The 12600-nt window shown below is 41.7% G+C and overlaps 1 protein-coding gene across 10 annotated transcripts in view; it reads left to right on the top strand.

The window, feature by feature from the left end:
- LOC104613375 (uncharacterized) overlaps positions 1-10625 on the top strand; it is a 69979-nt gene extending 59354 nt beyond the window's left edge. For 9 of the 10 annotated variants that reach the window (XM_088903312.1, XM_010281155.3, XM_088903310.1 and 6 more), the window contains one exon: positions 7790-8272. In XM_088903312.1, coding sequence (XP_088759438.1) covers positions 7790-8059 — 270 coding nt within the window. In that variant the 3' untranslated portion in view covers positions 8060-8272. Of the gene's footprint in view, positions 1-7789; positions 8273-10460 lie in introns of those variants that run through there. The other variant, XM_088903315.1, reaches the window with a different exon arrangement.
- The last annotated feature ends 1975 nt before the right edge of the window (positions 10626-12600 follow it).

Below are 12600 nucleotides of genomic sequence, written 5' to 3' on the forward strand. Positions count from 1 at the left end.
AATTCAGATATCCGCTTTTGAACTCCAATTTTGTCTAGGAAATTGACCCAAAACAACTCCTAATTGAATCATAAGTACCCAACAAGGACACTTGAATAAGGAATCTAATGCCTAAACAATTCTAATAGCACTTTCTTAATCCTACTAAAATTACTAAAATTACTTTAAGTTGTTGTGGATGCTTTTATTGGAAAGAAGTACAGCCGCAAACAGCAGCAGTAATGGGCGTTAAATTCAGTATTCCTATCTTATCTCTTAGCTAAATTTTAAGATTTCCATTTTAAATACTTTTCTATTAATTAGGCAGTAGCATTATTATTTCCTATTTAAAGATAAATGTTTGTTAGGTAGTTTCCTAAAGAAGGACTCTTACCTTCTTGTAATTCCTATTTAAAGGAGCAGATGATATTCAATAAGATTATCGATATTTTCAGTCAAGAAAGAGTAGAGGAGAGTTGGTGATCTCTTTAACAAATCACCATTAAGGCTCCAAAGATAGGTTCCTCGAGAAAAGGGTGAAACAAGGAAAATCAAGAAGTTTTTCCCGTTAACTGACCTGTGACGAGATCCTATTCACGGGCCCTTAACAATTTGGTATCAGAGCAAGGTGTCATGGGTGACTTTGAGCAATTGAAAACTAGGGTTCATGATTTGGAGCACAAACTCGTGGAAAACAGCAAGGAGGTGCGCAAGATCAAGGACGACGTCCGAGAATTGAGGTGCTTGATGGAGTTGCATTTTTCCAGCAGGGAAAAGAGTTCAGAAGGGGTTGCAACCACAGACGGCCGCTGACCAGACCTGGCAGAATCTTCTGGAGAGCAACAGGTCGTTGCCCAGGGAACCGCGATTGTTCCCAAATATAGTAGGCTGGAATTTCCTTCCTATAATGGAGCTGGAGATCCTTTGGGATGGTTGTATAGATGTGAACAGCTTTTCAGCAACCAACGGACAGAGGACAGGGACAAGGTAGGATTAGCCGCATTCCACATGACAGAGGAGGCACAGCTCTGGTTTTATAAATTGGAGCAGGAGGAACCCGGGCTCAGTTGGACCCAATTCAAGTCCTACTGCCTTCTTAGATTTGGGCCCCCATTAACAAGCAATCCATTAGGCGAACTAATCAACCTCAAACAGACTGGAACTGTGGCTGAGTATCAATGCCAATTTCAGACCCTCCTTGCAAGAGCAACTTCGCGGGATTAGTGGAAACTTTGAGGGTGGATGTGGAGATGCAAAATCTCCCCAATCTGGTTACTGCTATGAATTTGGCTCGAGCTTTTGAACGAAAATTGCAACTCAACCGCGGAAGTATCAGTATAGGGCGGCCTCAAACAACATGGGCAGCCCCGAAACCACTCGAAACGGCTCCATCTTCAGCAGCCAACCAAGAACAGAAACCACAGACGGGCAGCAATTCCAGATCGGCATTCAGTGTGGGAAGCAGCGTTGTTGCACCCCCTATTAAGCGCTTGTCCAGGGCTGAGATGGCGGAACACAGGGCGAGGGGACAGTGTTTTAATTGTGATGAACTTTACTCAGTAGGGCACAAGTGCAAGAGACTTTTCTGCCTCCTGGTGGATGAACAGGAGGAAGATGAGGATGAACCCTCTTCATTGGAACCCGAGATTTCTCTCCACGCAATTACTGGAATAAAAACCTCTCAAACTATGCAATTGCAAGCGCGGGTAGCAGGGAAACTAATATTGATCCTTGTTGATTCAGGAAGCACACACAATTTTGTAAGTGAACAAGCTGCTCTCTAGTTGGAACTGCCAATGGAAATCAAACCGAGACTGCAGGTAGCCGTAGCAAACGGTGAAAGAGTACACAGCCTGGGCATTTGTAAGGGAGTCCAAATACAGGTCAATTCTGAATCCTTCTTTGCTGATTTGTTTGTGCTATCCTTGGATGGATTTGATGTAGTTCTTGGGGTGAAATGGCTGAGCACTCTAGGCCCAATCCTATGGGATTTCAACGCCCTAACGATGACCTTCCACTTGAACGGAAAGCAAGTCACTTGGCAGGGTAAAGTGGTGAAGGCAAAATACCCACAGGTTCATGTGCTCCAAGATGAAATGACACACGCAGCAACCATGGAAAGGCTCCTCGCTGATTTTTCAGATGTATTCCAAGAACCCAAGGGACTTCTTCGTTCCCGAGCTTGCGATCACCGGATCACTCTGATGACGGGTTCAGAACCAGTAGTAGTAAGGCCATATCGCTACCCACACCTGCAGAAAGATGAGATAGAAAGGCAATGTGCTGAAATGTTGGAGCAAGGGATCATCCGCCTTAGCCGTTCCCCTTTTTCTTCCCCGGTCCTGTTGGTGGCAAAGCAAGATGGTACTTGGAGATTTTGTGTTGACTCAGGGAGCTTAATAACCGGACTGTCAAGGATAAATTTCCTATTCCCATTGTGGACGAGTTGTTGGATGAACTTCATGGTGCCCAGTATTTCAGGTTCGAATGGCTTCCGAAGATGTTAAAAAGACTGTCTTCCGAACTCATCATGGTCACTTTGAGTTTTTAGTTATGCCGTTCGGTCTCACAAACGCCCCATCCACATTTCAGTCCTTAATAAGGTATTTCAGTCCCACCTTCGCAAATTTGTTTTATATTCTTTGACGACATTTTGGTTTACAGTAAAACATGGATAGAACATGTGCATCATCTGAGGATTGTTTCTGAGCTACTGCGCCAACACAAGCTCTTCCTTAAACAATCCAAGTGCTCCTTTGGAGAGCACCAGGTCCTTTACTTGGGTCATGTCATTAACGACAAGGGTGTAACAGTGGACAATTCCAAAATTCAAGCGATCAAGGAATGGCCCACGCTAATCCGCCAAGGCTCTGCGTGGGTTCCTCGGTTTCACAAGATATTACCGCAAATTTGTACAAAATTATGGCGTGATGGCTGCCCCATTAACCAACCTGCTGAGGAAGAATGCCCTTCATTGGGACAATGCAGCTGACATGGCTTTTGAAAATTTAAAGAATGCCCTCTCCACCACTCCAGTTCTGCAATTACCGAACTTTGATCTTGAGTTTACAGTTGAATGTGATGCATCTGGAATGGGGATTGGCGCCGTTTTACAGCAACAAGGGCACCTGATTGCTTTCTTCAACCGTAAACTAGCTGATCGACATTTGAAATTGCCAGCCTATGAACGCGAATTGATTGGGTTAGCTAGAGCAGTCCAACATTGGAGACCATACTTGTGGGGAAGATCATTTGTTGTCAAAACTGATCACTATAGCCTCAAGTACTTGTTGGAGTTAAGACTTGTTACTTCTCCCCAACAACATTGGGTTAGCAAGCTGCTTGGGTTTGATTTCCGGGTGGATTACAAGGCGGGATCTTTAAATCGTGTAGCAGATGCATTGTCTAGGCGCGAAGAGGACACTATGCTCCTTTGTGGGATTTCACGTCCTCGAGTCACCTTATTGGATGACATCAAGAAAGAGATGCCACAATCAACAGAGTGGACGGCTCTTGTTCAGAAAATTCAGTCTAGAGCTGTAGACTCCAATTGGGCTTTTACAGATGGGCTTGTGATGTATAAGGGTCGGATATATCTCCCGGCTGATTCCTCTTTGATTCCCTCCATCATCTCCAGTATTCATAACTCCACCCATGAAGGTATTCAGAAAACACTGTATCGCGTCCAAGCTGATTTCCATTGGAAAGGTATGAAGGCCTCTATTAGGGACTTTATACAAAACTGCTCTATTTGTCAACAACACAAATAGGAAAATCTGCATCCAACTGGTCTTCTTCAGCCCCTTTCGATTCCAACGCAGATATGGGCTGATATTTCCATGGATTTCATAGAAGGATTGCCCAAGGTTGGGGGAAAATCAGTTCTTTATGTAGTGGTGGGTCGCTTCTCTAAGTACGCTCATTTCAACCCTCTTTCTCATCCGTACAGCGCTACTTCTGTCGCCCATGTATTTTTCACTCACATTTTTCGTTTACACGGGTTACCGGAATCTATTGTCAGCGACAGGGACCTGGTTTTACTAGTACCTTTTGGAGGGAATTGTTTCGGTTAAATGGTACCACCTTAGCCTTTTCTTCCGCTTATCATCCTCAATCAGATGGTCAAACTGAAGTGGTGAATCGAACGATTGAGATGTATCTCCGTTGCTTTGTTGGGGATCAACCAAGACAGTGGGTTGATTGGCTTCCTTGGGCCGAGTATTGTTATAACACTGCCTATCATTCTTCTTTAGGAATGACACCCTTCCGAGTTGTCTATGGCCGTGAACCTCCTCGTTTGTTGTCCTATGAACCTGGTTCTACTCATTTGGAGGAGATTGATCGTTCCTTACAAGAGCGAGATGCTCTTTTGGCTGAAATTTCTCTTCGTTTACAACAGGCACAACTCTGCATGAAGCAAGCCTATGACCAGCATCATCGGGAATTGTCGTTTGAACCTGAGCAGTTTGTTTGGTTGAAACTTCAGCCTTATCGTCAGTGCTCTTTGAGTCACAGGGCTGTTCATAAATTAGCTCCTAAGTTTTATGGGCCTTTCAAGGTTTTGCAGCGAATTGGTGAGGTTGCATATAAGTTGGAACTTCCAGAGCACAGTAGGATTCATGATGTTTTCCACATTTCCTTGCTCAAGCAGTTTAAGGGTGTTCCTCCTACCAGTGTTCCCTCCTTACCACCTTTGAAGGAGGGCAAAATCATTCCCCAACCTCAGTCTATTGTTCGTTCCAGAATTAATCGAGGTGTTGTTGAAGTTCTGGTGGAATGGGCCAGCTTACCATTGGCTGAAGCTACCTGGATTCCTTTGACTGTGTTTCAGGACACCTATCCTGAATTCGAGCTCGAGGACAAGCTCTTAGTCCAGGAGGGGAGTAATGTTGTGGATGCTTTTACTGGAAAGAAGTACAGCCGCAAACAACAGCAGTTTCAAAAGCTTCGAAAGCCTTTCTAGCTAGCTCCTTCCTCCCCAAAAAAACAGCCCTAAACTCTTGCCCATCTGTGGTCCTCTTTGAGCTTTCTTCCCTCTTGCTTTTCAAAAGCTTCGAAAGCCTTCCTAGCTAGCTCCTTCCTCCCCAAAAAAACAGCCCCAAACTCTTGCCCATTTCAACATCCCTATCAACCAAAATATCAATCTCCACTCCACCCCCCCCATCCCCCTTCTCACCTGCCTTGACCGATGAAGTTGTAATTGAACCCTTTTCTTCGCTATCCTGATTACCCCTTTCCTCCTTATCCTTAACCTCTGGCCTTGACTCCAATTCTTCTTCAGTAGTCAGCGACTGTTGCAATTGAAACCCTTGAGAATCTTGGCACTTGGTTCCCCTAATCTCGTCATCTTTCATCTTCAGAGCTTTATCTCTTATCTTTTTATTTCTTGTAAACTTTTTTGAACTTGTTGGTAGAACCAGCACCAACCAGACCATCTTTCAAACGTTAAAAAACTTTTGACATGTGGATAAGCTGGAACTTGCTCGGTTCTCTTGCTTTCTTCAACAACTCTGATGCAGAAGGATCCATCTCCCTGATCTCATTTCCTTCTTTGGCCTAAGTCAATTCCAAGTCTCCCAACTGGGACATCTAAGAGTAAACGCTCTTCTTGAACTTCTGGCCTACCATTGTCGTCTCTTATGTTCTCTTCCTCAGGCTAACTGCTTGTTCCCAACCTCCTGGCTTCCCCTCCTTCAAATCCCCACCTCTGCACCTCTTCTAAGAAGCTTCATCCCCTGTTACTCCTTCCTCTTGTTTCTCTTCCCCAGCTTCCTTTCCTCCTTTCTCCCTTAACCCTAGCAGAATCCTTGTCAGGCAACACCAAACACTCCCTTTGGGGCGAATCAACAAGAATTTCCACAACAAAAGAGCCAAAACAGATAGACCTACCTGTAGACTGGACGATCTTTGCTTGTTCCTCTGATTTCCCAACATCTTCCTCCCTTGAACTAAAATAGTTTCACCGCATGGAAGATGACGAAGCTCTTTCTCATCAGTTCAACTCTCTTTGTTTCTCAGGCTTACAGTTTCTTTTTCCCAAGCTGTCGTAGTTCGCAATGATCCAAACCCAGTCCTCCGCCTTTCTTGATCGAAGCCTGTGTGCATCCCGCTTTCTCTTTTTCCTCATGAGCTACAGAGCCTTGGCACCATAGCCTTTCCTTACCTTTATTTTGTTGCGCCTACACACTGCTTTGAAACCTTTTAAGTCTCGACCTCAGGAGTTGTCTGGTCCCCACTCAGCATCCTATGTCTTAAACGAGCCCTGTGGCCTTTTGTATCTCCCCTCAAAATCTGCTCTTTCACTCCCACCCTCCAACCTGCACCTATTTGTATTATCCTTGCCTGCTCCAACCACGTGCCTCTCTATTAATTTCCCTGTCCACCCGAAATTACCATTATGCCCCTTGTACCTTCTCTTCCATCATCTTCCTCATTTGAGTGACTCTTCAACTTCCCCTCTTCAACAGAGAAAGCATCCTGCAGCTCCAGCCCTGTTTCAGACTTCTCAAAGTCCCTTCTTCCCTTTCGGCATACGCTCTGAAAAAGGTATTTCCTCTCCCTCAACAAAAATTCTTAGGTCATATTTCTCACCAGAGAAAATCAGAACTAAACACTGGGATGGCAGAAACCTCATTGACCTCCATCAAAATTCTCACAACATTGATCTTCTCCCAGCTTCTGTTCCTTTCATCAACAATCAAGGATTTACCACAGGCATCACTCCACGCATGCAGGGGGGGTTCCAGGAACACCAATCCATATCGCCCTCCTCCTTTTGCCTTCTCGTAGAAGACCTGCCACTGGAAACCACCAGCTCAATCATAAGTCACAGCCCCTACTCAACTCAAACTTAGCTTCAGACTCCAAAACCCACTATGCTTCCTTCCTGCCATGGAACATAAACAAGAACAATCCCCCATTCAACCTTCTGGAACCCAAAACTCTGTCCTTACCCTATCTGAGGAAGGCTCAGGCAGGCGACCACCTCCTCCATATTCATTCCAACGAGCCTTCCAATCAAGCTTGCATTGAGAGATTTCATCCTCTGCTCTAGCCTTCCATCAGAGTCAATCTGAATCTCACATGACTCGTATCTCCACACAACTCTAAGCGTTTGACTTTAGGGATTCCTCAACCTGTATTCGACATTAGTTTAATTTGTCTTCGATCTTAGAAGTATCATCCATGGCTGAGTATTGCATGCTTTTAAAAACTTCGATGTTTAACTTTTTGTACAGCAGAATGTATCCAGGTACAAAGCTTTTACAGAGAGAGAGAGAGATAGAGAGAGGTCGAAGCAAGTTATGTGGGAAAAAATAGAAGGAAGGAGAGATTAGAGGCCATCATGAACTGAAGTTTGGGAATGGGAGTGAGTGATGGCCATCACAAAATACTCCGTCTTTTTTTTTTTTTTTTAATTTGGTACTTGGTGCCACACACCACTAATAACCCCCGCCCCCCCTTTCCCCAAATCGGTGGTTGTGGGAATTGATTCCACATCAATGCTGGAGCAAACCAGCTAGCATTACCAACGAGTCACCCCTCGGTTGGTTAATACTTTGTCTATTTGAGAGATTAGAAGTGTCTGCCTAATTTAATTTATCATGTGAATTTTGGAGTACAATGGTTGATGATCTCAAAATATACTTTGATAAGAGAGTTGACCTCCACCAATTCAGTCATGTTGGTTAGAAAAGAATCTCCTTGGTGGATCCTCAACCCCCCCCCCCCCCCGCCCCCCCAAAAGAGCTCTCTCCCATGGCTATTGCTCCTATGTTGTCATGCTCATTGAGTTCTCTCTTTTTCCAAGGTGGTTCGTGGTAAAAACGGAAAGAGAACATTATATGCTGGAGATATGCCAGTCCTAATAGACCATGGCAACGCAGAGAAAAGGGTGATGGGAGCAAATGAGCAGCATGGCCCAGAACAAGGAGCCTCGGTTTTGGTTGGTGGTTATGTGGCCCCTAATTCTACTTCTTTCGCAACTGGAGAGCCATTTGATTTTGAAAGCAACACTGGTGGGCCATCTCAGTTTTCTCCACCACCTTTGCTGGATCTTGATCCTGAACGCAATCCTTGATTTCTTCCTTCCGCCACCCAACAGATTGATTATTTTCACATAGTTAAGATATTTTGGTTAAGGTTTTTGATAATTCCTTGTGCATAGAGAGAGAGAGAGAGAGAGAGAGAGGAGCTTGTTGCTTTTCCAATTCAACGGAAGCATAATATTTAAATTTTAATCTGAGGGCGTTGAATTTTAAATACAATTGAAATGTTTTATTCGAGCTTCTAATTTTGTATTTATTTTCTCATTTGTGGATCTTATCCTTGAATGCATATACATGGTGTGTTTTACTTTTCACCATCCAGACGAAGCAGGTGAAACCGTAAAATTAATTGATTATACTCTATTTTTGTGTGGGTTCTCTCTATTGATGGTACCCATTAACTGGTGTACACATCTGAATGCTATATGAGATTGGTAAGTTTTGATGCAGAAGTATAGAGACAGAATCAAACCTCGTCCGCTATATTTTTTCTGTAACTGGTTCAAGCGCTTATACTTATCCCACCAGGTTTGAATATCCTGGTTTTGATTTTGAAACCGTAATGTTTTTTAGGTCCTAAATGGTGCGGCCTGGAGCCATGCTTTTTAAGTTGATTTTAACGATGTCAGCTAGTGTACCCGAGACCAAGAGTTGATTGAATTAACTAGAAACTGAAATTCACTCCTAGATCATCGTTCGAATAATGGAAAAATTGATTAAATTTTTTTTCATGTTTTTTAACTAAGTGTAGGACCCATGGAAATAAAACCATCTTTGGTAAGTTTATTATTATTTTTTTGGAAATTTACCCGATTTGCCCAGGAAAGTTTTACTCTACTCGGGTAAGTTGTTTATCCATCGAGAAGGAAAATTAGTCAAACTATATCTCTATACATAATTAAAATGTCCCTTCCGGTAGATAAAAGTTAGGGATCTTTTCGGAAATTTTGTGACTTGTTTAACGCCAACGAGCTACTCAGGCTCGCTAATTAAATATTCAAAATCAACTTGGAGATTATCGAGTGAAGTGGAGCTTGACTCGAGTCAAGTATTAGTAGCGTCAAGTTTGAGCTTCGAAATACCCGGCTTGAGTATTTTGCAAGCTTAATTGAGCTTCTAATAAACTATTTTAGTTATAATATATAAATATATATATTTTTTTTATATTAATTTATTTATGATTTTCAATATTAACCTTTTTTATAATTAGCTCGATCCAAGTTGAGCTCGAGTAGGTTGCAATATGTAATAGACCCAAGCCTTCTCAGGCCATTTTTAACCCTATTTCTTCTATTTCCTACCTCATTTTCTTGTTTAACTTGGCCCCCGCAAAAAAAAAAAAAAAAATCCTGGCCCTGCCATTGGTTGCAACTATCAACTCTAGTTGAGTTCAAATATGAAACTCAAAACTCGGCCAAGCTCGAATTGAGTTTCAAGCTGAGTGTTTTAGTCGAGGTCAAGCTCAAGCCACCCAAAACTAGATTCAACTAGACTTAATTACGCCCATTTTCTATATTAGATTTATCCAGATAAATGATTTCAATGGTTTTAAACGATAATAAGGTTATATCATATACCCTAACAAGTTTTTTATGAGGAAAGAGATTTTTTATTAATAATCGAGTTAATTATTACTATTGTAGTCTGATCAAGGACTGGATACCCAGCCACCTAAGGGTATTAATGGACCAGTTATGGACTGGACCCTGTCCAGTCCAAAATCAATTTGGATGGATTGGATGAACCAACAAGGTATTTTGGATTGGACCAATCCAATTCAAAATATTTATTAGATTGGATTGGACTTGGTTTTGTCTGTAATAAATTTATATTGGATTGGGTTGGATTAAGCCAATATGTGGTTCATTGATAAAAGATAAGAATATAGGTATCAGTGGACTGGGTTTGAACAGATTGGATGGTACAGACATTGAATTGGACTGGTCCAAAATATTCATTAGATTGGATTGGACCTTGTCCATTTGTAACGTACTCACATTGGATTGGACCAAATCCAATCCAATTGACAGCCTTACAGCCACCCATATGTTTATCCTTTAAACAATGAGGCCCCGAAATGATGTATTGTATGAACCCCTTGTTTGGCCAAGGAATCTGCCATCCTCGTGTGAATTATCAAATAAAAAATAAGAAAATATAAGAGTTTCAATTGAACAAAACTCTTAATACACAATCAATTTGTATTAAGATTGTCTATTTTTTTCATATTTTGAACCTTGTTTTAAATTGGGTTCATGTGGGTTCAATTTCTTCTCTTTTTTTTTTATTTTTTAATTTTTAGACCTTATATTAGAATTAGCCAATTATGGGATTTTGATTGGGAGGATGTTTTTGTGATAATTCTTCTTGTCAATAGTTTTTTAGCTGGTACTCCATATCATCCATAATTCTCATGTTGTGACCATTTTGTAGCTTTGTACGTGGGTGCAACCTTGAGCGTTGATCGTCCAATACAAGCCCTTCCTCCAGATTCTTTGAAACGATTAGGCTTGCTCATGATATTCTCCTGTTCCTTCGAATTCCTTCATAGGTCTGGTTTAACCTTGAGTATGACTTGTCCATTTCACTCTCTGTTTTTTTTTTTTTTTTTAATTGTTGTCTGTGATATTGCACCTTTTGGAGTCATTCTTTTTATTTATTTCTTCATTAGCCAAAGCTTTTGGGACCCCAAGATGAATTTTGTTGAAACGGGTTCTTATTATATTTTTTGTCTCTGTCTTCTGTTTTTCTGTCCTATGGAATCAAATGACCTGTATTCTATTCTTCTGTGTTTTTCCTTGTAAATCAAAGTGGAGCCGGATCACCAGAAAAAAAAAGAAAAAAAAAAAACTGTTTGGACTTCAACGTGTCTCTGTTAGAACTATCAAGACTGTATCCCTACCAATTTCCTTCCTCTCTTGTACAATGCTTGCACTTGAAAGAAAATAAGGGTGGTTGCTTGTCGAGTATTAATCGCCCAATTGCGGTTAATCTGTTCATATAAAACCCAATCAAGAAGTCCTTTACAGATCTATTCACTCTTTAGCCTGTTTTTGGTTCGGCAGAAAACAAAAGAGAAATAATAAGAAAATCTTATGATAAATGGATGGATGGGGTTCACTTACTCGGACCTGATAGGTTTAGAAGGTATTTGGCATCGGTGTTGGGAACATTGCATTGTTTTCTCATCAAAACTGTGCTAGGATGTGGAGTTAGTTGTAAGTACAGAAAACGGTGCTTATTTTTTGTTTGGAACCAATGCTGTTACATAGGCATTAGGGGTACAATTTGGGTGGGCCCAGCTCGAGCCCAAACCAGCCCAACCCAGAATTTTACAAGGGCTGGGCTTGAATTTTCGGTCCTCAGGCTGGGCTCGGAACCAAAAAGTCAGGCATTTTTATTTTTTGGGCCAGGCTCGGCCCTAACCCTTAGGTAGCCTGAACCTGGCCGGAGCCTAGCCCAATTATATACATTTATACGTATGCTTATATATGTAAATGTTACATACATATTTACATATATACATATATACATATTTGTATATATAACATTTGTATAGATATTTTGCATACATATTTACATACATATATAAATATATATATACATATTTCCATAAATACATTTGTATATGTATAATTTTAGAGTGGGTTTATTGACCAACTCGAGCTAGAGCCCGAGCCTAACCCGAATGCATCAAATTATAAGGCAGGCTAGGATTGGGTTGGAAAAATTGGGCTTGGCCTCGGGCTTGGGCCTCAGGCCTTAATTGAATCACACCCATCCAAAATTTCCCAATCTGAGTCCAATTGGGTTAATCTAATCCCATCAATAAATCCAGAATGACTAAAAACCCCTCCCTTGTAAAATTTTAGTTAAAAATACCTTCATTTGCCCATCCGTTTGAGAAGATTCCATCACGGTCAATCTCATTAGTTCACATGCGCAAAACCCTTTTCAACGACCAGACCCATCTCGGCCTTTAATACTTTGACCCAAAATCTCATCCATCCATCCATCAGAAATCCTAGTTTAACCCCCTCAGACCCGATTTGACCCAATTTTCCCAAAATTATAAAAATACCCCTAAAGTTTTCTAAAATTACCAAAATACCCCAGTTCCTTTATAAAAACAAGCCTCACTTTAAACTATAAGGAGAGCAAATTCCCCTTTCTTGGACGTTTTTTATCCCTCTTTTCTAAACACACAGTACCTAGTTACAAGTCATAACCGTTCAGAAACTGCCAATCAAATCTTAGCACGTACACGTTTAACAGTTTAACCTAAGGGGCGGAATTGGAAATCCTCACTGTTCACCTTTCTCAACCTTGCAACACGTGAACAACGGTGACGACAATCCCCTCCACCTCTGTCCATTTCGATAGTTGTCCCTTCCCTGATCTCTCTCTCCATCCCCATCGTTCCCCCAAGGAAAGTCTACTGTTCATCGTCCCCAACTTTGATTTGAGACGAGAAGGCGTTCGCTGAAACTAGGAGGAGACGCTGTTTCATCTTCTTCTTCCTCTTGACACTTGAGGCGGCCGAACTGAACCCCCCTCATCCATTATCGACATA

The sequence above is a fragment of the Nelumbo nucifera genome, chromosome 4 (assembly GCF_055504915.1).
Source record: "Nelumbo nucifera cultivar China Antique chromosome 4, China Antique-T2T, whole genome shotgun sequence".
Lineage (NCBI taxonomy): Eukaryota > Viridiplantae > Streptophyta > Magnoliopsida > Proteales > Nelumbonaceae > Nelumbo > Nelumbo nucifera.